The sequence below is a fragment of the Aythya ferina genome, assembly GCF_964211825.1.
Source record: "Aythya ferina genome assembly, chromosome: 2".
NCBI lineage: Eukaryota > Metazoa > Chordata > Aves > Anseriformes > Anatidae > Aythya > Aythya ferina.
The window spans coordinates 50,716,322-50,742,457 of NC_140297.1; the positions used below are offsets into that span (position 1 = coordinate 50,716,322).

At 40.6% G+C, this 26,136-nt stretch overlaps 1 protein-coding gene across 3 annotated transcripts in view; it reads right to left on the minus strand.

Moving 5' to 3' along the window:
• The window catches only part of CDKAL1 (CDKAL1 threonylcarbamoyladenosine tRNA methylthiotransferase), a 429,529-nt gene that overhangs the window by 71,784 nt on the left and 331,609 nt on the right, over nt 1-26,136 (minus strand). The window contains exon 14 of one of the 3 annotated variants that reach the window (XM_084510788.1): nt 18,989-19,120. The exons of the other annotated variants lie outside the window; for them this stretch is intronic. Coding sequence (XP_084366914.1) covers nt 19,004-19,120 — 117 coding nt within the window. The 3' untranslated portion in view covers nt 18,989-19,003. Of the gene's footprint in view, nt 1-18,988; nt 19,121-26,136 lie in introns of those variants that run through there. 3 annotated transcript variants of the gene reach the window in all.

Here is a 26,136-nt window from a genome sequence, read left to right on the forward strand (position 1 = left end):
CTAATTTTTTCATTTCCTACCTGTAACACATGAATTACATGGCCTGTAGAGATTTACAAAATGTGTGCTTTATATGCACGGTGAAGGGGAGAAAGGTGGATGGCTGTAGTAACCCTATGGGTGTCAGAAAAACAAAGCATGAAGAGAAGTGAGTAGAGCAAAGACCAGCCCTGCAGGTTGCTGACTCTGCCTGGAAAATACATGTGTCTTTCCAGACCCTCCGGTAACCAACATGTGAGCCTGATGACAAGAGCTCAGTGAGAAGGCAATTCTCCAGCTTCCATTGGCTGATAAAAGATGGTGAGATACAAGAAGTTTTAATTTTGCTTCCTTGCTCTTACATACTTCCTTCCAATAATGCCCCCAAATGAAACAAGCAGGACAGGATATAGTGATAAAAAAGAACACGGAAGCAAAGAAGCAGACTGCTGACTTGGTCCCCATGTAGCCCCATGTAGCTCTCTCATGAGAGCTACATGGGGCTACATGGAGACCCAAGGACTCTCTGAGTCCTGTGCTTCATGACCTGTGTATCTCCTATCACCTCACATTCTGGCTACCTGCACATTATTTCTTCAACAGACACTAACGAGAGGCCACTGCCAGCACAGCAGTCAGGATTTTTCCTTGGCACAATAAAACCACAGGGGAAGCAGACATTTTTACAGAAGTCTGGAAGGAGGTTGCTAAAGCCAAAGCAAGCTTTTTTAGGTACCTGTTAGCTTTTAGAATACCACCTGTGTACTTATATCGACCCCTTTCATTTCATGTATTTTCCTGGGAGGAAAATTCCCTACACAGAAACATGGGGAGGCTTCCTTGCCCGTATCATGAGTTTTTCCATGTAAAGGAGCATCTGGCCTAATGTGTGGGTTTTAATTAAATGTAATCATTTGTAGTTCTGAAAAACATATACAAAAGGCAATACTGAATCAACATAACTGCAAGTCAGTGACATCTATATTCCACAATAAAACAGTAAATATTCCACAATAGTGTAGTTCTAAGATTAAAAAGAGGGGGAAGTCATTTCAATGAGTTATGATCTGTGGTTCCTGCTGCTATTTAAAATAAAATAAAATATATATCCTTTGATCTTTGCTATGAAGAACAAACAATACTTGTGCTGCAGTGCAAAGAAAGCCTGGATTTCTACTGAGTTAAGGCTGTAATCATTTATTAAAGAAGGAAAAGGTGACTGCACGGAAACCAGTGCCATGAATCATTCCAATAATTTAGAACTATGCCACCCAGCTGCACATATCTCTTAGAACCATATGCAAAACATTAATGTACTCACAGAGGCATATTAGCTGAAATAACACTCTAGTCTAGCAAGAGAGACCTCTTGTTGGCTTGAATAAGCTAACACAACTTCATCATATGCAAATCTGAGGCCAGTTTAATTGTACTTGATTGTAGGAGATGCTATGTATGATGGGACAGAAGGCTGCCTCTATTCAGGAAAAAACACTTACATCTATACACATAATACTAATCGAATAAACCAAATCCAAATATTAATCTGAAAAAATACCAAATCAACACCTTTCATTTTGTTAGTGTCTGTTTTCCTGTGATTGTCACCTTTTTCTGAACTATCTGACCCTCTGTCTTACCTCAGCCCTCCACAGATCATGCACTACTCTCTTCCTCCTCCTCTGCCACAAATGCAGCAGTTTACCCTTTTGCTGTTGAAAGAAAAAGAAAGAGAGAAAGACAGAAAGAGAGAGAGAGAAAAAGAGAGAGAGAAAGAAAAAGAGAGAATGAGAAAGAAAGAGAGAGAAACAGAAAGAGAGAAAGAGAGAAAGAAAGAGAAAAAACTACAACATCATTCTGAAGTTGACTGTGTAAGCAGTACTTTCATACTTCATATGAAAAAAGTGAGGTACAAATCCAAAAATTCTCCTCTTTGTTCCTCTACAATTCAGTTTTGCCTTCTTCAGATATAGCATAGCTCAGGAAATCCAAGAGGGTTCAGAAAACTAAATCAAATGAAGAGACTAGTAATATCCTATCCTTCTGTTGATTTCAATATAGTGGCAGTGGTGTAGTGGTATAGCTACAGAAGTCTAAGGAAGTAAGAAAAGCGAAATGAGTAGTGTAAACATCTTTTGTTGTTTTTTTTTTTTTTTTTTTTTTTTTGTAAGATTAGACGGAATATTTTGAAAAAACAGACAAGAGTTCAACAGCCTCAGTTTGGCTGCTTCTCCTAAGAGTAGCAATTTCTCTAATAAACGATGCAACCTCTGCATACAGACAGACTCTGTGGACATGCCTATGTCCAGAACAGTACAAAGCACGTGGTCTGACCAGAATGGGGCTAATTTAACACCAGTTCTACAAGCATGGACTTCACTGGCTTTGATGGACTTTCACACATTCTTGCAACGGGTTTAAAAGACAAGGTTTTGGTTGCAGGGGAGCTGCAGGGTTGGCCTTTGTGAGCAGAGCCCAGAAGCTGCCCCTTGTCAGAGAAGAGCCAGCTCCAGACAGCTCCAAAGGGACCCACCACTGGCCAGAGCTGAGCCAGGGAGCAACACTGGCTGGTCCTCTGGGAGAACAGGTTGAAGAAAGGGAAAGAACAACGGCTGGGAGAGTGAGGAGTGAGCACCAGCCCTGCAGCCCCCCAGGTCAGTGCACTAGGAGGTGCTCCAGGCAGGCAGCAGCAGTTCCCCTGCAGCCTGTGGAGCAGGCTGTCCCCCTGCAGCCCATGGGTCCCACATGGAGCAGATCTCCACGCTGCAGCCCCCCCATGGGTGGAGGAGCCCCCAGTGGAGCAGGTGGATGTGGCCTGGAGGAGGCTGCGGCCCATGGAGAGGCCCCGCAGGAGCAGGCCCCAGGCCGGAGCTGCAGCCCGTGGAGAGGAGCCCACGCAGGAGCAGGGGGCTGGGGGGAGCTGCCACCCACCCGTGGGGGACCTGTGCTGGAGCAGTTTGCTCCTGGGGGATGGATGGACTCCGTGGTAAGGAGCCCTGTGGGAGCAGTGCTTGAAGAGCTGCTGCCTGTGGGCAGCCCCTGCGGGATCAGTCCAGGAAGGACGGCATCCCGTGGGAGGGACCCCATGTGGAGCAGGGGCAGAGAGCGACTGTGAGGGAGCAGCAGATGACAAAGCCTCAGGGACTGACCGCTGCACCTGTTCCCTTGTGCCACTCAGGGGGGAGGACATAGAATTGGGGTGGCTGGGGGGGGAGGTGGTTTTAGTTGTCTTTAATTTCTTACTATTCTAGTCTGCTAGTGATAGGCAATAAATTACATCAATCTCCCTACACTGAGTCAATTTTGCCCATGACGATAATTGGCAAATGATCTCCCTGTCTTCATCTCAACCCTTGAGCCCTTTCCATCGTATCTTCTCCCTCTTTTCCTTTGAGGAGGAGGAGCGAGAGCGGTTGTAGTGGTGTTCAGCTGTGTAGCAGGGTAAAACCACCACAACTCTCCATCTAAAATTTTCTTCCTACAATGTGTGCCTCAAGCCTACTGTGCCCAGGAAATTTTGTGACTACTGCATGTGCCCTTTACAGTAATCTGCAACTCAACAGGGACTTCAGCTGAGGTTTTCAGGCAACTGAGACATAACTCAGAAGGATTGCTTTGACCCACATATTTGACATTTGATACATGGCTTCAGCAAACCTACTCTTCCATGACAGTGCATTTGTGAAAACAATCACAATCATACTGTGTTGTGTTCATATGTTCCTGTGTGAGCTTCATGGAAGGCCAGTGAACTACGCTGGCCATTTCTGATGCTTTAGAGGTCTGACTACTCATTCAAATAGGGAACAGTTAAAGTGGGACAAGATAATGCAGATGAGGTGAAATTTTCATATGGAAGACAAAAAATATCAAGTAATGTCTTTAAAGATTTTCTCATTGAAGAGTTTTTCAGTTTTAATAAGGTTTAATTCTAATGCAATATTTCTCTCCCTGACACACCAAAATAAAATCAATAATTTACTGTGGAGCCTCAAAAAAAGTTCACCTTGCAAATATAAAAATAAAATAAATTTACCTTGTGCACTGGAGTTAGCTGGGAGTGAATTTTACTTCAGAAGATTAAATACACTCACAGAAAGAAGTTCCCTAAAACTACGTAAAAGTAGCATGCCAGCCAGTGTTAACTGCTTTACATTCTTTTGCAGAAGTTTGGTGCATATTGATATGGGAGGATATAATCTGGATGAACTGGAATATGCTTGTGTGAGTATGTGAACTGAAAAAGAGGTAGAGAGGCAACAAATTAAATTGGTATGCAATCTTTTTCTTTTTTTTTTTTTTGATTTAGGGTCATGCAGAAGCAGCCAACAAATTACACATTCTGTGTTTACTTCAGATGAAGTAACAACGAAGGCTTTACAGTTGCTACTTTCTTCACAAATTTTTGAGTGTTATGTGGCAAACAATATTTATGTCTTTCCTCCAAATGAAGCAGACATTGCGTCTGGTAGGACTGCTTTGTCTTTAAGCATTTTTTTCTTCACTTTTTGGTTTTCTCATATAAATAAGTTTCTTGAGCTGTCTCTGAAGGCACATTCACCTCAGTATTCATAAAGAATGTTTATGTAAGTCACATCACTTACTTATGAGGGCATTAAACCTCCTATCTTTCCTCATTCACACTTTTTGAGGAGAGGGGCCAGATATCAAAAATAATAATGGAGCTGTAGAAACACTTATTAAAATCACAACTTTTGTCCGTTCATTTTTGTCTGATTGGTTGTTTAAAACTGACTGCATTTGCAACACTCCCTCTTTCATCACTAGCACTTTTTCTGTCTGGAAAATGTCACAGAGTAGAGACAGCATTTAACATATATATGCACAAGCTGTGCTCTACTTTGCAGAATGCTTAATCAGGCCTTTTTATTCAGATCAAGAAAGAACCCTGCACCATCTCTCCCTCTCCATCACCCCCATGCCTGCTCTGCAGGAAAACCCATCTCTTGCTCTGCACTGAGTGCAAACCACAATTGAGGATGTACTTTCTGTCCTCTGAAAGCCTGCTTCCCCAGCAATACCTCTATGAAATTCTTAAAAAAAAAAATTCAAAATTTTCGGAAATAATAAAGGTCTTGTTCCACTTAAGAAAAATACTTAATGGTAGTAAACAGACACTTTCAAGGTGAAAATATATATGCACAAAATTTTCAGCAACAATTCTAAGCAACTACAAAAGGTAACGAAGATAACAATCTTGTATAAATGCTGTGAATCATGTAAATCTTCTATATTTAGGCATTAAAAAGCTTTCTTTACTTACTGTAAAGGGTACCTAATCTAATGCTTGTGTTCACAATTCTTAGTTACAGCTTGCTGTCAATTTGGTATACAAAACCAAGCACCACATAATTGGGATTCACGGCTTCACACACTGTACTTTCATTATGCATGCCCACTGCAAACAGTTTCAGTGTGGATATCACTTTCTTAAAATAAAGTGTTTAAAAAATAAAGAAGACTTTCATGTGAGGTCACCTTCTCTCAAGAAAGAATGTGATCTTTAATTAATGTAGGAGATCCTGCAGCTCTGACACAAAGACTATGAATGCATAGATTTTATAAAACTGCTAAAATTAAAAATGAAGCAGCTGCTTCAAGATTCTGCAGAGACACGTGCTTTTGGGTTACATCTTTTAAGTGCCTATTTATTAGGCTCTTCATAAGACAAAACACTGAACAGAGCCAGCTGGCTTTCAGGTACTTCTGCTGCTGTCCAATGTATTAAAATGTGAAAGTGGTGCATAATAATTCAGGGGTTGAGATCACGAGTACAGCTGAACAGTAACAAAACTGAAGATGAGGAGAATGTTTGAAAATGAAAAAAGGAGCGCTAAGAAAGCCGGAAAAGAAGCACTTCACTGTGCACTCTGGAGAGAAGAAATCTACCCAAATGAATTTTGTTTACATGGAAGAGAACAGGAAGGCTGCATTTGAAAAAAATAGCTAGTAATTTTGAATCTGGTCATACTGAAATTAAAACAAAACAAATGTTGTGGTTTAACCCGGCCGGCAGCTAAACACCACGCAGCCGTTTGCTCCCCCTCCCCCTCCCTCTCTGGGACGGGGGAGAGAAATGGAAAGTGAAGCCCGTGAGTTGAGATAAAGACAGTTTAATAAGACAGGAAAATAATAATAACAAAAGTAATAATAACAATAATAATAATAATAATAATACAATGGTGATAATAGGAAAATAATAATAATAATATGTACAAACAAGTGATGCACAATGCAATTGCTCACCACCCGCTGACCGATGCCCAGCCTAACCGAGCAGTCCGGCCCCCCTCCCCCCGGCTAGCCACCCCTATATATTGTTTAGCATGACGTCAGATGGTATGGAATACCCCTTTGGCTAGTTTGGGTCACCTGTCCTGGGTCTGTCCCCTCCCAGCTCTTACTGCACCCCCAGCCTGCCTGTTGGCAGGACAGAGCAAAAGGCTGAGATGTCCTTGGCTTGGTATAAGCACTGCTCTGCAACAATTAAAACATCGGGGTGTTATCAGCACTCTTCTCATCCTAAGCCAAAACACAGCATTCCACCAGCTACTAGGAAGAAAATTAATTCTGTTCTATCTGAAACTTCTGTTCTAACTGAAACCAGGACATCTATCCACCCCTTATTCCATACCATTTATGTCATGCTCAGGTTACACTCTTTTCCATACATTCTAATTAGTCACCTATAGTAGTCATGGTAGTGATAACATACAGTATTATATAGTAATTAACAGGGTACAATTCAGTTCATGGGCTATTCTCACCCAGTATTAAATCTCCTTGAGGTACACACCGGACCTCTCCGTTCTTTTGCATCACCCACCAAGTGTATCCAGGTCCCTGAGCAAAAACAATTCCACGAATAGGTTTGCCTTTTCCTGAGGCAGGAGTAGCCCAGACTGTTTTACCCAGCATATTTCTTACATGCACTACAAGAACTTTATCCCCATCTACAGTACGTAACAGGTTTGATTGGGCAGGTCCAGCTCGGTTGGCAGATCCCCTAGTATTGACTAACCAGGTGGCCTTTGCCAAATGCATATCCCAATTTTTGAATGTCCCAGCGCCCATTGCTTTCAATGTAGTCTTTAACAGTCCGTTGTATCATTCAACTTTCCCGGAGGCTGGTGCATGATAGGGGATGTGATACACCCACTCAATACCATGTTCTTTGGCCCAAGTGTCTATAAGGTTGTTTCGGAAATGAGTTCCATTGTCTGACTCTATTCTTTCTGGGGTACCATGTCGCCATAGGACTTGCTTTTCAAGGCCCAGGATAGTGTTCCGGGCGGTGGCATGAGGCACAGGGTATGTTTCCAGCCATCCGGTGGTTGCTTCCACCATTGTAAGTACGTGGCGCTTGCCATTGCGAGTTTGAGGGAGTGTGATGTAATCAATCTGCCAGGCCTCTCCATATTTATATTTCAGCCATCGTCCTCCATACCAAAGAGGCTTTGACCGTTTGGCTTGCTTGATTGCAGCACATGTTTCACAGTCATGAATAACCTGTGCTATAGCGTCCATGGTCAGGTCCACCCCTCGATCACGAGCCCATCTGTATGTTGCATCTCTACCTTGATGGCCTGAGGTGTCATGGGCCCATCGGGCTATAAATAATTCACCTTTATGCTGCCAATCCAGGTCCACCTGAGCTACTTCAATCTTAGCAGCCTGATCCACCTGCTGGTTGTTCTGATGTTCTTCAGTGGCCCGATTCTTGGGCACATGAGCATCTACGTGGTGTACTTTCACAGCCAGGTTCTCTACCCGAGCAGCAATATCTTGCCACAATGCAGCAGCCCAGATGGGTTTGCCCCTACACCGCCAGTTGTTTTGCTTCCATTGCTGTAACCATCCCCACAGGGCATTTGCTACCATCCATGAATCGGTGTAGAGATAGAGAACTGGCCATTTTTCTCGTTCAGCAATGTCTAAAGCCAGCTGAATGGCTTTCACTTCTGCAAACTGACTCGATTCACCTTCTCCCTCAGCAGCTTCTGCAACTCGTCGTGTAGGGCTCCATACAGCAGCCTTCCATCTCCGATGCTTCCCCACAATACGACAGGACCCATCAGTGAACAGGGCATATTTCTTTTCATTCTCTGGTAACTGGTTGTACAGTGGGGCTTCTTCAGCACGACCCACCTCCTCCTCTGATGATATCCCAAAGTATTTACCTTCTGGCCAGTCCATAATCACTTCCAATATTCCTGGGCGACTGGGGTTTCCTATTCGAGCCCGCTGAGTGATCAGTGCAACCCACTTGCTCCATGTAGCATCAGTTGCATGATGCGTAGAAGAGACCCTTCCCTTGAACATCCAGCCTAGTACCGGCAATCGGGGTGCTAGGAGGAGCTGTGCTTCAGTACCGACCACCTCCGAAGCAGATCGAACTCCTTCATATGATGCCAATATCTCCTTTTCAGTTGGAGTATAGCGGGCCTCAGACCCTCTGTATCCCCGACTCCAAAACCCCAGGGGCCGACCTCAAGTTTCCCCAGGTTCTTTCTGCCAGAGGCTCCAGGTGGGGCCGTTCTCCCCAGCTGCAGTGTAGAGCACATTCTTTACATCTGGTCCTGTTCGAACTGGCCCAAGGGCTACTGCATGGACTATTTCCTGCTTGATTTGTTCAAACGCTTGTCGTTGTTCAGGGCCCCATTCAAACTCATTCTTCTTACGGGTTACTTGGTAGAGTGGGTTTACAATCAGACTGTAATTTGGGATGTGCATTCTCCAAAACCCCACAACACCTAGGAAAGTCTGTGTTTCTTTTTTGTTAGTTGGTGGAGACATAGCTGTTATTTTGTTGATCACATCCATTGGGATTTGACGACGTCCATCTTGCCATTTTATTCCTAAAAACTGGATCTCTCGTGCAGGTCCTTTGACTTTATTTTGTTTTATGGCAAAACCGGCTTTCAGAAGGATTTGGACTATTTTCTTCCCTTTCTCGAAAACTTCCTCTGCTGTGTCACCCCACACAATAATGTCATCGATGTACTGCAGGTGTTCAGGAGCTTCCCCCTGCTCCAGCGCAGACTGGATCAGTCCATGGCAAATGGTAGGGCTGTGTTTCCACCCTTGGGGCAGTCGATTCCAAGTATATTGGACTCCCCTCCAAGTGAAAGCAAACTGTGGCCTGCACTCTGCTGCTAGAGGGATGGAGAAAAATGCATTAGCAATATCAATTGTGGCGTACCACTTGGCTGCCTTCTATTCAAGTTTGTACTGAAGTTCCAGCATGTCCGGCACTGCAGCACTCAGTGGTGGCGTCACTTCATTCAGGCCACGATAGTCCACTGTTAGTCTCCACTCGCCATTAGACTTTCGCACTGGCCATATGGGACTACTGAAAGGTGAATGAGTCTTGCTGATCACTCCTTGGCTCTCCAATCGACGAATTAGCTTATGGATGGGAATCAGGGAGTCTCGGTTAGTGCGATATTGCCGCCGGTGCACAGTTGTGGTAGCGATTGGCACTTGCTGTTCTTCGACCCTCAGCAACCCCACAACAGAGGGGTCCTCTGAGAGACCAGGCAAGGTAGATAATTGTTTAATGCCCTCTGTCTCTAAGGCAGCTATACCAAAAGCCCACTGGAACCCTTTTGGGTCCTTGCAATATCCTCTTCTAAGATAGTCTATGCCAAGGATACACGGAGCATCCGGGCCAGTCACAATGCGATGCTTTTCCCACTCATTCCCAGTCAGACTCACTTCAGCCTCCAATACAGTCAACTGCTGAGATCCCCCTGTCACTCCACAAATATAGATGGGCTCTGGTCCTTTATAGCTCGATGGCATTATAGTACATTGTGCACCGGTGTCTACTAAAGCCTTATACTTCTGTGCATCTGATGTGCCAGGCCATCGAATCCACACAGTCCAATAAACTCGATTGTCCCTTTCCTCCCCCTGGCTGGAGGCAGGGCTCCCCTAATCCTGGTCAGAATCTTCTTCGTTTCTGTGTTTGAAGGACTGTCTGCTGGAAGTTGGAGCAGCAAACTTTTCAGAGAATCCCTTTTTCTTGATTGTTTTCTTTTGCAACTCACGTACCCGTGCCTCTAGGGTCGCGGTAGATTTTCCATCCCATTTTCTCATGTCCTCTCCATGGTCTCGTAAGTAAAACCACAGGGTGGCACGGGGTGAGTACCCACCATATCGTCTTCCTTGTGTGGATAAACGCGTACCCCTGATAGCTGAGACACTGCTTTGTACAGGTGCGGAGGAGAATAATCTCTCTTCAAGTTGGTGAAACTTTTCAGAAAGTTTCTCCCAAGTGTTCTCTTTCGGTCGTTGGACACTGGTTGGTTCAGGTGGGGAAGAAGATATTCTCTTTAAGTTGGTGGAACTCTTCAGAAAGTTTCTCCACAGCTGAGACGCAGGCCTGTAAGGAAGAGGAGAGACTTTCTTCGTACTGCCGGAGTTGTTTAGCCACTTCATCCACTGTGGGTTCCTCATCCTCTTTCCAGGCCATTATTGCCAATGAGCTGGCATATAATGATGGTGCACTCCGTACAAACTTCCGCCACATGGGTCGTGTACACGTGACTTCATCTGGATCTTTGGATGTTTGTCTGAGGTCTGGATCCTCATAAATCACTTCCCGTACGGCTAATTCCCTCAGGTACTGGATTCCCTTCTCCATAGTGGTCCACTTGCCTGGTAGACATAAAAGTTCTTCCTTGAAGGGATACCTTTCCCTCACAGCTGAGAGGAGACGCCTCCAGAGGCTGTGAGATTGTGCTCCATCTGCAATTGCTTTGTCAATGCCTACGTCTCTAGCAAGGGATCCCAGTTGCTTGGCTTCCCTGCCGTCTAATTCCACACAATTGGCTCCAGTGTCCCAGCATCGGAGCAGCCAGGTGACAAGCTGCTCACCTATACAGCGACCAAAATCTTTCCGCACGTCTCGTAACTCACGCTCGTTTAGGCTTCGGGTAGTTACTGTTGATTTTTCAGCATCCTCATCTTCCTCCTCCTGAACCCTTGATGGCCCAGCGTCATCGTCGTCTCCGTCGTCTCTATACCTAGATTTGGCAGAAGACTCTCTGCGTTCTAAACGACCTGAATCTCTATACCATTTTTTCACCTTCTCTACAGGGGCAGCTTGCACTGCTACTGCTCGTTTCTCTGACCTTGTTACCGGGTCTGCCACAGAGGTTGGAATACCCTCTGCAGGGTCAACTTGCACTGCTACAGCTGAGAGGAGAGTAGGAAGGGAGGGGAAAAGGGCGGCCCCGAGCCGTAGTCGGCAGACAAACAAACAAACAAAAAAATGACACTGAAATCCACAATATACCACCATCTAAGAGGAGTTCAAATGCTTAAGTAAATAAAGTACACATTCATCCCCCCTCAGCCCCAAGCATTAAAATACCTTTAAGTCTTCAACTGAAAGATATATAAGATAAAAATAATTACTTTATTTTGGATACAAATTACTGCAACTGTTAAGAAGATTTGTTATGTAGTACATTTGTATACAGACTTGTATTTGTGGCATAGCACAACATACATAGAAATAGATCTGTAATATTTATATACACGTGCTTAGGTGTAAGCCCAAATTTACGCCCCCGGAGACAAGGGATATCGCTACCAACAGAGCCTCACTTGGAATGTATCCAGTTTTTGGACTGTAGATTAAATACTATTTTTATTTTCTTAGAGAAATAAGGTAAAATTTATCATATTCAGGGTAGAACAGAATGGCAGGGTTCACAAGACAGATGGTGCCTGAATACCACAGTAGTTGTCACTTTGTTGTTCACTGCTGAGAAAATACGGCAAAACAATGACTTCTGACTGATACTTGACTTGCACAGAAACATGCATCAGCCAAATCTTACCCATACATTCATACATATCCACATGCCTGATACGCTTCCTATGCTGTGCAAAATTCATTTTTTCCCCATAAATAAGCTGCCAGTGATTTTCCTTTCTGGATTATTTGGAGACTTTGGCTTAGAAGTCAAAAGCTATCCTACGTTCAAGAGAAAAAAAAAAAAAAAGAAAAAAAAAAGGGTGATTCTTATTTGAAATATTTCAGAGGAACTGGGATTTAGACAAGACTCTGAAAGGAGAGACTGCTCCTCAAGAAACACCAACACACACACACAGAGATGTAATTAACTATCTCTTCTCATTGGCTCTAGGCTTTTCTTCCAGTGGAAGCATGTTCTCAGAACTACAATAAGCTGTAGTGAAAGAAAATCTATGCCAAAGCAGAGCAAATCTCTTTCTAAAGATAATGTTGAGAGTATTGTCATGAGAAATGACATATAAATATGTGCTACTAGGAGGAAAACTAACTCTGTCCTAACTGAAACCAGGACATACAACAGCATATTATCTGCCTTTATAGAGAACATAATTTTCTTGGCAATACCATTATTCTATTTCAAATTTTAATAATTTTATTGTTTTAATTTAGATATGAAGAATACAAAGGTTTCACAGTAAGGACTTTCTCTACTTCCACAAAACATTTTGATATACAGGCCTAATTTCTCACCAGTCCTGCAGATCTTGCATGTGTACAAATTTGCCAACCAGTAAGAGAAATGTTACATATCCACACAATGATAAAAGTTCCACATACAAATAAATCATGGCATTGTTTTAGTGCTCCTCCTTCTGCCCATTAAACTACACCCATTGCAAGACAAGAAATTACTAAAAGACAGTATTTATAATGGAATTTAAAAGCACCAAAACCTTGTATATACTCTCACTGAAGTAAAAATTCTTCTGAAGATTTTTTTATACATAGCTTCGCATGCATGCATACTTTTCTAGATTATTGGGCATATCAAATTCTGTGTATTTTAAAATACAAATGAGTGGAGATTTTGAAAATAACTACCAATAGTATCTGTTTTCAAAACCCCCAAATCCTACAAGAAATCAACATTAACCTTTGACACAATGATACTAATAATCAGCATAAGAACACATACCAGTATGTTAAGTTGCACTGGAAAGCAGTCTATTAAAAGTTTTATTCAGCCCATTAGAAGGTTTTTGCTTTGTTATTGGCAAGCTTCATAAAGAGTGGAATACACATATAGGAACAGGAAAACTGTAACAAATTTAAAAGTATTTACTCCCTATGTTTATTTCAACATAAAGAGTGAGAGTAAGATCGACAAAAGAAAGTAACAAAAATACAACCCCAAATTCAACACCCTTTCTTCTCCATATCAAGTCTGTATCACGAAATGGTGGTGATAAGACACCGTGCAGCATCACTACCATACGGCAAGGTGTATTTCTACAGAAATAATTGATTGACATTGATTTCAAGAAGCTAAGTCATTAAACCTGCATGGACTAAGGTAGGATTGACTGGAGTCCTTCACTTGAAAAGCATAGGCAGGCCTTGCATTTCAGAAAATACAGTAGTAAGAAGTTTTTTCATATGGAATCACTTATTGAAAGTCATCAGATGAAAACACCAACAGTCAGTATCTATGGATGACAAGGTGGTGGTGGTAATTTTTCTAAGCTGACACATATAACTTTGGAAAGGTATGAAAGGAAATCCAGGGTATAAATGCTCTCCGCCTTTGGGGATTTCTGTTATCCATCCAGCAGGCCCTGAACTCACCATTTGATACTATGTACCAGCGTTTAGTTCACAATATCGAAGATTTTTTTCAGTTATCAGGAAGATGCTTACAAATATATTTTACCTTTTGCTCCATGTTTTTAAGTATAACGCAGAAGTGAATATGTCCTGAACACATCTTACAAAGTTCAGATTCAACTTTCATTTTCACTGTAGAGCTCTACTAACAAGATATTGTAGAAGCTGGAGCAGTCCAAGTCTGTATGGTAATGCTGATACTCAAAGTTGGAAGCTTGCTAATGAGAACAACAGGGAGCAGTATGCTTACTGACGGCTTCTTCCAAGCTTGATGAACCAGGCTTTTAAGAAGAGCCAACAGGGAGCTTAGTGGATGCTACTGATATGCCTGTTGACAAGAGTTTAACTTTTAAACTTCCCTAACATCTCTGAGGTAAAATGTTATTACAATGATCCAGGCACAACAGAGTGGGAGTTCTGTATCTGGAAGGTGCAAAGCATAATTACTCAAGATCAGTTGTTAATTTTTCAGAGAAATGACTTCAACACTGAGGATGGACTGATCAGTAGTGTGGCTATAACAATTTTCTTTTAAAACCTCCATGGCACAAAAATTAAGAAGGTAATAACGTAATAATGATTAAGCAGGTTTTGTTTACCCTAATTGTTAGCATATAAACTAAATTTAATACAAATTATTGGTGAATTGTGATTCTCTCAACCACAGATGTCTATTTAGAAAGCTGTGAAATTGTAAACAAACAAACAAGCCTTCTCTTTAAAATGTGCCTACAAGAAAACATGAATGTGGCAACAGGAAAACAATAGAAAAAGGACAGTTTTGCAGAAGAAAACGTGGAAACAAATGCGAGATAGAGAAAGGCACTTGAAGCGCCAGCACAGTGCTAGACCTTAAGGAGCTTTAGATCTTTGTTACAAATAGTGATTGAATTTTCTAAATTCTTCCTCCAAAATTGTTTCTGTAGTATGTCAAACAACCTTCTAACATGCTATTAGTTTTTAACCATGAATATACTTTTAACTTTTAAAGAACTCAAGCTAGATGTCTCAAAATAAACTTCACCTACCCTAAAATGACACCATCAAGCTTGTCAGAAATCAGTACAGGAAGTTTTGTTTTAGTCAGTGGGGTTATAGGTAAATATTGCTCATCCTTCTGCCCGTCTTCCTGCTAAGTCTCTTCTGCACTTCAATCTTCAGGTCTTTGCACAGGCAAAGCAGAGGGAATATTCACACTTGAAAAAAAAAAACATTTGAAAATAACTGCAAGCTCTACTAAGCTCTACAGCATTCTCCTCAAGAAACTGGCTGCTCTTGGCTTGGACTGGCGCACGCTTCGTTGGGTTAGAAACTGGCTGGATAGCCGGGCCCAAAGAGTCGTGGTGAATGGAGCCAAGTCCAGTTGGAGGCCAGTCACTAGTGGCGTCCCCCAGGGCTCGGTGCTGGGGCCGGTCCTCTTTAATATCTTCATCGATGATCTGGACGAGGGCATCGAGTGCACCCTCAGTAAGTTCGCAGATGACACCAAGTTAGGTGCGTGTGTCGATCTGCTTGAGGGTAGGAAAGCTCTGCAGGAGGATCTGGATAGGCTGCACCGATGGGCTGAGGTCAACTGCATGAAGTTTAACAAGGCCAAGTGCCGGGTCCTGCACCTGGGGCGCAATAACCCCAAGCAGAGCTACAGGCTGGGAGAGGAATGGTTGGAAAGCTGCCAGGCAGAGAAGGACCTGGGAGTGATGGTGGACAGTCGGCTGAATATGAGCCAGCAGTGTGCTCAGGTGGCCAAGAAGGCCAACGGCATCCTGGCTTGTATTAGGAACAGCGTGACCAGCAGGGCTAGGGAGGTGATCGTCCCCCTGTACTCAGCTCTGGTGAGGCCGCACCTCGAGTACTGTGTTCAGTTTTGGGCCCCTCGCTACAAGAAGGACGTCGAGGTGCTTGAGCGGGTGCAGAGAAGGGCGACGAAGCTGGTGAGGGGCCTGGAGAACAAGTCCTACGAGGAGCGGCTGAGGGAGCTGGGCTTGTTCAGCCTGGAGAAGAGGAGGCTCAGGGGTGACCTTATTGCTCTTTACAGATACCTTAAAGGAGGCTGTAGAGAGGTGGGGGTTGGCCTGTTCTCCCACGTGCGTGGTGACAGGACGAGGGGGAATGGGCTTAAGTTGAGCCAGGGGAGTTTTAGGTTAGATGTTAGGAAGAACTTCTTTACAGAAAGGGTTGTGAGGCATTGGAACAGGCTGCCCAGGGAAGTGGTGGAGTCACCATCCCTGGAAGTCTTCAAAAGACGCTTAGATGTACAGCTTAGGGATATGGTTTAGTGGAGGGCTGTTAGCGTTAGGTTGGAGGTTGGACTCGATGACCTTGAGGTCTCTTCCAACCTAGAAAATTCTGTGATTCTGTGATTCTGTGATAATGAGAGCACTAAGGAAAAGTGTGAGAAATAGGGCAAAAATGTAAAAACAAAACAAAACAAAACACAAACAAACAAACAAAAAAGAAACAGCAAGAAAACCTCACCAATAGCCATTTCTAGGTGTCAATGAAAAATTGGTGGCTGTGATGCTTTTACACCATTTGATTGGTGAGGAACTCCTAAAAAATATGGACCCATTGTGACCAGTAAGTGTGGAACTTGGGGACATAGAAAATGAGCTTACTGGATTTTTCGTTAAGAGTATAAAGCATCACTGTCCACACAGCATTTCATGGAGCACTATGTCCATAGCAGGTAAGGGGAAGGGAATCCAGGGCACCATTGTAATTTCTAACAGAAAAGATTCCCTTGGTCTTTGAAAAACCAGAAGGTGAAGATTAAATAGTTTCTTAAACCTAACATGTAACATATGGTTTTCATGTGTGAGGGTATCCTACAGAACAAATTTTCCCCTCAAGTCATATTGTAAAGGACCACAGAAAGAAAGCAACCTAATATGGAGGCGTACAGGATAGCTGCTTACCTGTAAATTGGAAATCCGAATAAAAATTTGAACACTTAACAACTGCATGTAGGCTGATTAATTGCTTCATATGGGAGACTATATTGTATTAATATTGCTAGTCCAACAAGTATAATACTTTGAGTACATTATTGTCAGATTCAGTCAGAAGTCTTCCACATATAGCAGATCATTGACTTTTGTATATTGTACGTAAAATTAAGATTCTTTTGTTTTCCTAAGACGTGAATTTAAATACAACAATTTAAAAAAATGTTCTACACCTACAAAACTTTGAATCTGATGACATTCTGTTTCAGAAACTATTACATCAAGCTATGTTTACACAAGAAGCGAGGAACTATAGTTTAGCACCAAAGCGGTGGAAAGAGAAATTTTAAAATTTACTTAAAAAAGCTGAGATGCAAGCATACTTCAGCCAAGTCCATTGTTCCTAACAGAAAGCAATGTCAATATAAAGAAGCAATTATAATCAGCCACTAGAAAGCAAAATAGTTAAAAGTGTAGGAGTAAAACTGAAATATGTGTATTCAAAATAGAGATCAAATTATCACAGCACAAACTGTATGGCAGCACTGTTGCTCCTGTCTGTATGGCTGGAACCTATAGGAATTAAATACATAAATACACACTTTTCCATGTACATGTACTTACTAAAGAAATCCTGTCTAAATTTTCTTAGCTCAGGATATGATTAATGCAGCCTATCAGAAGCCAGATGGTGCAAAACCAGAAGCATCAATCAAAATGAAAAGACCACTGAGTGCTATCCACAACGATGTGCTTGCAAATGGAATTTCTGGTTACAGACCCTAACACACAGCGTGCAGAGGAAGCCATAAACATGGTGGCACTGCCCCCGAGGAATGGACAGACACAGATCAGGCTTTGTTAGGCAGAAAACTGGAGAAGTAGTACTCACTGCTGTAGGCTCTGAAACAGACTCTGCAAAGTAAATGCATGCACTTTAAATAAAAAAAAATAAAAGCAAGCTCTTTAATGAGTTTAATAATGTTTGCACTGATGACAGTATCTGTCAAACTGTCCACTTGCCATTTGATTTAATATGGGATTGTGCCATACATTAACAAAGCAGCTGCCACCGTCTGTCTGACACGTGAATTGGTATTTAATGGCTGTACCAGCACAGGGCTTATAAATGGTTCATATGTTTAGCTTTATACTAGACATTTTCTGCAAATGTTCTATGGAAAACAAGGTTTACGCTGCAATGTAAAACAGTGATGGCTTATGTCTTGTAAGGTTTTGTAGCAAGCAGTTCTTTTATATAAAAAAATAAGCTTGTAAAAATAAAAGGCATGAAAGAGCATAATTTGCCATGCACATGCCTCATAAATGATTATTAAAGAAGATATGAAAATGAACAGCAGTAAGAACACGTATTTTTTTCTGGGAAAAAGCATGACAATATGAAATAAAGACTTAAAGAATTTGTCAGCATGACTGCTTGTATTTGTAACCTACGGTGTTTTATCACAACAACTTTATGTGTGCTACATGTACTAAATTTCAGAGAAATACATTTTACAAAAAAAAAAAAAAAATTGTCTTTTTTAAAGACCCTTGTTTATATATATATATTTTTAATAAAGCCAGATGACATGGTATGACTATCATGATTGCATGAAGAAATGGTGAAAGAAAAATCAAGCCTAATACATTTAAACACTTCAAAGCCAAACTAAAGCAGCATTTGCATGAATTGAAACACCATCTTTAAAAATCAACATTTAATTTCTTTAATTGATATTAGCAAATGCCACATTTAATATGACGAAACTGTAAAAGTCCTGTTCCTTTAAGGAGATAAAATGTCCCTGTTTTTATCCTGATATATCATGAGATACCAAACCTTAAATTTGCCATTGGCTCCACATCTTTTAGACCTCAGACACCTTAGAGGCATTGTCTCCAGAATTACAGGAAGAAGCTATAACTTCTTGGAAAGATAATTTTTGAAGTTGGAACCTCTCCAAAATTAGAAATAAATTACGAACATGGTGGCCATACCCACCTCTCAAACTGGAACTCTTATTTCAAAAAATGAATGGAAAATCGAATAGTTTATTTTATCCATCTTTGGACGGATACAATTTGTGGATGAAAAGTATCTTACATTCATAAAATAACAAAATACAGAGGAAAAATAATATGAAGAGCATGTCATATTTAAGAAACAATATGTGTTGTTGATTTGCGTTTATGGTAAAATACAGGTTTGTACCTCTCTTCCTTACTTAACACCTAAATATTAATTATTAATACTAAATACTTATTCAGTACTTTACAAGAAAAGTTAACAGAATACATGTATGTTCACTCCATGTAAGAAAGTCCAATTATTATCCCAAATCTTCTGGTAATAAAAGCATCGATGCCAACCTGGGTAACATTTAGAACTTTATGTAACATGTCAAGTACTCAGAAAGTTTACAATAATTTTAAGAACAAAGCCAAATTTTGCCCTCCAGTAAGAAGACGATGTGCAGAAGCTAGTTGTATCCATTAGCGAAGCTCTCCAAACATGCGTCTTTGGACATGCAATTAATTAAAAACAAAGAAGCTCAGATGAATTTGGTCATAAGAACATTTAAGTCAACAGCAAAGTTTAAATTCTTGAATAGTGAAGGCCACTGCTACCAACGTTTAATTTTATGTCCCCATGGGTTGGTTCTCACCACACCTGCAGCACTTTCCCTCCAAAGAGTGGCATTGATTCCCCTGACTACTTCAATGTCATCAACAAGTACATCTGTGGACATATGGGGCTCCAAAACGTATTTAGGAAAAGAAAACAAACAACGGAAGGGCAGGTGAAATAAAGTAAATGGAGAGAGAATAAAACATTAAAATATCAAGAAGATAATAAAAGAAAATAGGTAGGAAAAGACAGAATAAAGAATGTAGACAACATGGAGGAAAAATAGTGAGTGGAGAAGCGTCAATAGAATAGAAGGAGGGGGGAAAAGTGTGAACAGTGCCATGGTTTTGGCTAGGATCGAGTTAATTTTCTTCATAGAGGCTTGCACAATGCTGTGTTTTGGATTTTTGATGAAAACAGTGGTGATAACACACTGAGGTTTTTAGTTGTAGAGCAGTGTTTACATAGAGCCAAGGACTTTTTCTCTTTTTTTTGCTTCTTATAGGCTGCTCTGCTAGCAAGGAGGCTGGGGGCGCACAAGAAGCAGGGAGGGGACACAGCCAGGACAGCTGACCCAGACTGGCCAAGGAGATATTCCACGCTACCTGGCATCATGCTCAGCAATAAGAGCTGGGGTGAATGAGGAGTAAGGGGGGGGACGTTCAGAGTGATGGCATTTGCCTTCCAAAGGAACCATCAAATGTTATGAGCCCTGCTTTCCTGGAAGTGGCTGAGCACCTACCTGCCGATGGGAAGCAGTGAATGAATTCCTTGGTTTGCTTTGCTCACACGTGTGGCTTTTGCATTACTCAGTAAATTCTCCTTGTCTCAACCCATGAGTTCTCGCACTTTTACCTTTCTGGTTCTCTCCCCCATCCCACCTGAGGAGAGTGAGCGAGTGGCTGTGTGGTGCTGCCTGCTGGGCTAAACCACTCCAAATAGTAAAAGATAATTGGGAAATATAATCTGCTACACACTGTGCAGCCATCAAGAAATACATCAAATAAGATATTAGGAAATGGGGGACAGAAAGACACATGAACTTGATCTAAACTTGAACTGGCCATAGACCATTAGTTATATACTCCATTATGCTGCCAAAGGAAGATTAAAGGGAGCTTAAACAAAGTTTTAAGATGGTCAACGTTTACTTCTTATGATTTCAAGGTTTTCCAGCAACTAATTTTAGAAAATCTGAAATACCTTTCTTTGTCATACTTCTGTGCATCACAGTTGTGATGGACAAGGAACAGAGGTGAAAAAAGACATGCAGAGAAAGGTAACGCCTTTCTTTGCAAAGCAACAAGAGGATTAATGTCATTTGTTTTGTCTGAGTTGATATGACAGATATTTACTGTCCCTATAAATCTTGTCTCTCGTTTTATATTTCAGTATTTTTAGAGGAAGAAAATGCTTATTTGAGGCAATCTGCTATACCAGCGTTTGCATGTTTTACCACAAAGAAAATTTGTGAAGTAAATTACCAATGTTTTCATGATTACTGAATTGAAAAAATGTATAGGTGTTGTGTATCTCATGCAACTGTCACAGATGAAAGCTGTATTTTTTTTCCTCACAGGGTAACAAACTGCCATAATTACTTCAACTTCTATTCACACTCTCTCATACTTGTCAATGTCGTTTTGATCTAGCCAATTGTCCAAAAAGACTGTATTTTGGAAGCAACCACAGCCATATGGAGAAAAACTGTTATTTCTATGCTGTGCAAAGTGATGTGTGCAGAACTTGTTTTCACCTACTTAGCTGCCCTAATCAAACTGCAGCTCACATCTAATAATCAGCTTTTCATTGTCATCGCAGAAACTTCTGAAACATTATTTTACTTTTGCCACATTTAATCACTATTTTTTTTTTTTTCTTTCTGTGATCATTTTTACCTTTATATCTTGCTCATTTCCTAATTTTCCAGAACAGTTGTACATTGGGGGTATATGGGAGAGTATGTGTGGATTTTATCAGTGTATTTCTTAAACCTTTCTCACGGTCACTAATGAAGACATTTCAGTAACACCTGAAACCTTGTTAAACATCTAAGTCTATGCTTCATCATAAAGCATTATCTTTGCTTACACATGAAAATGTGCTTTTACAGGCTACTGTAAACCTAAAAAAAAAAAAAAGTAAAAAAAATGTAAAAGCTTCCCTTCTGAGTGATAACTCAAACCCAAACAATTCAGTTTGCATCAGATAGGTTTGATGCTTTAAACATTGAATTACAGCAAAAGTTACTGGCACTGAATACAGTTTTAACCATAGCATTAAGCATACACTACCTGATTTTTTTATATATTTTAGTTTTTGTTCAAAACAAAAACAAACAAGCCACCACTGATTTTACAGCACTGTTTTTGTTTGTTTGTTTTTGCATATAAATACACTTCAAATGAGATTGCAAGTCTTTTGTCTCAATGTTTCTGCTACAGGACTAAGACAGAGCAGATACGTCTTTTTCTATTCAGCCTATTCAACGGAGAAGTAAGCCCTTTCATTGCACTACCTTCCTATTTCTTTTCCCCAAACCCTAAAACAATTCCTGGTATTTGAACAGCTATTTCTAAGCTGTCTATATATTAGTTTCCTTTGTGTTACAGATGGCATAAACTTCAATGCAGCTAAGAGTTAAGTCAAGAAAAAGCAGCAGCTTTTCAGGCCATTAGATTTTCTTCACTGTCATCAAGTAATGTTCAAGTATGCCATTAGCACAAGGCCACTGCACTGCTTTTCCAAATAGAAATTGCTTTTCTCTTTCAGTAGTTTTCTTTGAAGCCTTACATCATATCAAGAGCACAAAACAGCTTTATGCAACCTCCTCCAAAAAGCAGTTCTGAGCACAAGGGAAAGGAAGAGAGAAGAATGGATGTAGGTTACAATAAGAATATTTCCATAAAACGTGGTCGTATCTGACATCTGAGCTATTAAATTAAACCTGAAATCTATCTTGAAGCAGGAGATAGCAAAAGGCTCACTCTCTTTTTAGCAATAACCTAGAAATCTTTTTCATCTTACAGAAGAACAATTCAAAGCACCTGCTTTAGGAAATTCAGACTATGGCTTATGTCACAGGCATTGCAACCTCACAGTTGCCTTATGATTTAGTACAAAGCAGTTCCTTGAATAAATGGAAAGTGGGTTAAAAGGATTTTTGTTGTTTTTCAGAATCATATGCCCAAGTCATTACCTGAAAAAGCTCACAATGACTTTCTTTTTTTTCTTGCTCAAAGGTAAAACCTACACGTTCGTGGTACTTTCACCGCTCCTCCTCCCCCATCTTTCAAAACACCCAGTTGGTATTATGAGAAACATCACAGTCTTTATGAAAAATCACAAAAAATTCTTGTGTTTTCTAGCAGTTCTGAAATAGCTTATCCCCAGACTCAGAAAAACACCCCAACATGGTTTCCTTAATTATGCTAGCCTGTATGCCTGATATGTGAAAAAACCCGTTCTAATACCCATGGCTTTGGAATATCATCTATGGCCAGCAACAAAGAAAGAAACAGAATACAGCAAAATTTGGGAAATTAAGAACTACTAAAGAGATACGAGCAAAGATTACTGAAAGATGTAAGTCTCATCTGCCAGATACATTTAATACTGCAACCGTGTTTTAATCTTTTGCTAGCTTCTTTCAAGAAACCATTCTCATAGCAACACTTCCAACTCTATAAGCTGTCCAACATTTCAATTTACATGTTCTCTCATGTAATCAAGTCATACCACAGTGCAGACATCTTCAGTTTTCAGGATCTAGTTAACAAAGCAGCTTGAGCAGACTGTGATGCCTGCCATTAGAAAGTTAGCCAACAATCAGGAATTTTAGATTTGTTTATTTCACTAGACATCAGAAATTCTTTTGTTCAATTTTGATTCTTTGTGAAGAATGCACATGGGGTCCAGCTTCCCCGCACACAGGAGAAAAACAAAAGGAACCAATTCATTGGTAGGGAAACTGGTCCCAGCTGAAGCTCTTAACTTCCCACCTCCCTCTGTTCCTGCACCCCATGGTGCAGCCAGTTTCACTCGTTCCCACTGCCATCACCACATCACCCTGCCACAACTCACTGTCCCCAGAGGCCACCAGCCATGGCACAGTGGCCAGAAGGAGGGAAGAACCTCACAGGTTTTGCTACCTGAAGCCAATTGCCTTAATTTCCTCACCCTCCGTCTTGGACTTTCCTCTTCCTTTTGCACATTTCACATGGGTGCCTATAATGATTTCTAGACAATACCACAGCTTTGGGCATGGTATCATTAATGTGTTATGTTACTGTCAATGAATACCACAAAGACCATACTAGCCTTCATAGGCAGCGCCAAATGAGATCCTGGCTGTTTGGTACTGGCTTCTGTTTCATTATGAAAATATAGTTTCATCCCCACATTTCCTTACATACACTTGCATCATTTTTGAATTTTTCTGACTTCCAAACACCTCAACCTCTTCAGAGGAGTCACAGAATCTTGCAGAAGAATGACCTGCAACCACAGATTTAGGGCTGCTGACATTAGATTACTTATTTTCTGTTAGAAACTGGAGCTAGAGTCTGTGCAGTATTGAAACAATTGGTTGAAAACAATTCTTATGGTAATTCTGTAAGCAACAGCAGGCATTAGCACCTTAACTCTAAGGATAGCCATGCATAATCTTGCTATTACTTTTCCTTGAGCCAGTTACATACATATCTACTTTTTTCAAAGACAAAGGAATACAGGATTCAACTTTTTGTCCACCCCAAATGACTTACCAGGCTAAGAGATAGAAAAAGAAAAAAAAAAAAAAAAAGAAAAAAAAAAAGAAAAAAAAAAAAAGAAAAAAAAAAAAGCTTTGCTCCAATTAATTGTGTGCCACAATAGAGTAAGTCCTTATAACTTGCCAATCACACAGGTATTGTCTGTGAATTTTTAGCTGAAGTTTTTTAACATTTCTATAACGCATTAATATGGAACACTTTACACCATGAGGCTTAAAGCTTTTACAATTATTTGATTAGTATTGCACCAATTAGAGCACATTTACTGATTTTTTATTTTTTTTTTAAATCCTGAGCGATTTCAGCTATGAAAAAATCTCTCAAAAAGCTCTTTTCGAACACCATGAACATTGCCTATTTCTTGGATACAGCATATGCTAAAATAAACCACTGAAAGGACATATAATATGTGACCTTATTTTTTTCATAGCTCATGCCCTATTTTTGAGCAATAGATTCAGGTTGCAAAAGGAAGAATCAAATCCAGAGCTGAGTTTTTAGCACAGGGGATTTCTCTCTGTTACAGCACAACTCAATGTACGGACGTGCCCAAAGTCTCTCTTCCTGGCTATCCTCTGAAGAGGCAGAACACCAAAATAAATAGCACTTCTGCTATATTCTCTTCTATAAGTAAAAACAGGTTTTTGCACTGCAGAAATAAAGATTATCGTTCTAAACAATTGCTCCAGGGATAGACAGAATCCTTGCTTGTCCAACAGATAGAAAAAAAAAAAAAAAAAAGAACTAGGCCTCTGTGCTGGTGGATCTGAATGTTTTCCACGTATGGGATCCTGAAGCTCCCCAAATCCATTGTTTTTGACCAAGAAACCTGCTATTTCAACTGGTCAAGTTTTAAAGGGCAAACACCATCTGAGAGAAAGACACTACGGAAATTAAACATCCATTGCAGACAGAATAAAATTCTTGAGTTGTGCAGCTTGAAAGCTCTCAGTATACATACAAAAAAGGTTCAGCAGAAATGGCTTGTGTGCAAGCAAGTTTTCATTGAATGAGCTATTAGAAAATTGGTCAGATAATAGCTAAAGGTAAACAGCAACAACAATAATTTATGCAGCCAGATGGTAAACTACATATATTTCGGTAATAAATAACACAGGAGCATAACTACTCTTTGTCTGCTATTAGCAGAGGCAGATTTTCTCCCTCTTTTGCATACCTTTGTCATGGAAGAACTTAAAGGCTATCTCCCCTCTGCTGCTTAATTAAGGCCTCAACTAGATACAGAACTCCACACCTGGAAGTGGAAGGAAAAGGAAATCTTGCTTTTCCTCTCAGTAAAAGACCTGGCTTTTCACTTGGGAATGCACAACCACAGACATTTAAAATGTCTTTCATGATGTACTAATTTGCACCAGATAGGCAATAAACTGCGGGAGAACTTCAAGGAACAGCTATCTATCAGTCTCCTGACTGAGCACAGACTGCAATAAGGTTAGTAAGCTTAGTATAGACACTCCCTCAAAACATCATTTTTTATTTTAGTAATGAAGCACAAATCTGGAAGAATGAACCTTTTCTGATCAGTTTTTCTCTTTTCTATGTGGTACTCCATCACAAAAAGGTGAAACGCTATCAATGCTAGGTGGACAGTCCTGTTCCAGCCACTGTAGTTTATCTGTTTTAACTACTACCGAGCTCCAACTTATCCTTTATATTTATGTTTTCTCCACTTCTGAGAGGTTCACAGAGAAAAACCTTTTAACTGACCAAGAATCCTGGAAGCTAGTAATTTAAGTTATTCACACCATTATCCTGTACCACCAACACTTGAACAAAACATAAAATCTCTTTTTATACTTGATGAAAATAATCTACAAAATAACAAACAATCCTCACAAACCAGAACCTTTCTGACATTTAATCAGACAAAACAGAACTACAGTACAACTAGCATAGACCTCTACTTGAAATAATTGTATTTTCAATTAATGTTGATCACTGTTAGATTTAATATAAAAATTAAAAGCCCTTTCCTGGACTGTAACAATTGTGAAATTGGGAGCTAAGATAGAAATAAACAGCATAAAGCAAGAAGCCTGCAATGATTCATTCTGACCACCACAAATAGGAAGTAGCTAGTAGAAATAAAACCTTCACTGTCAAATGGAAAAT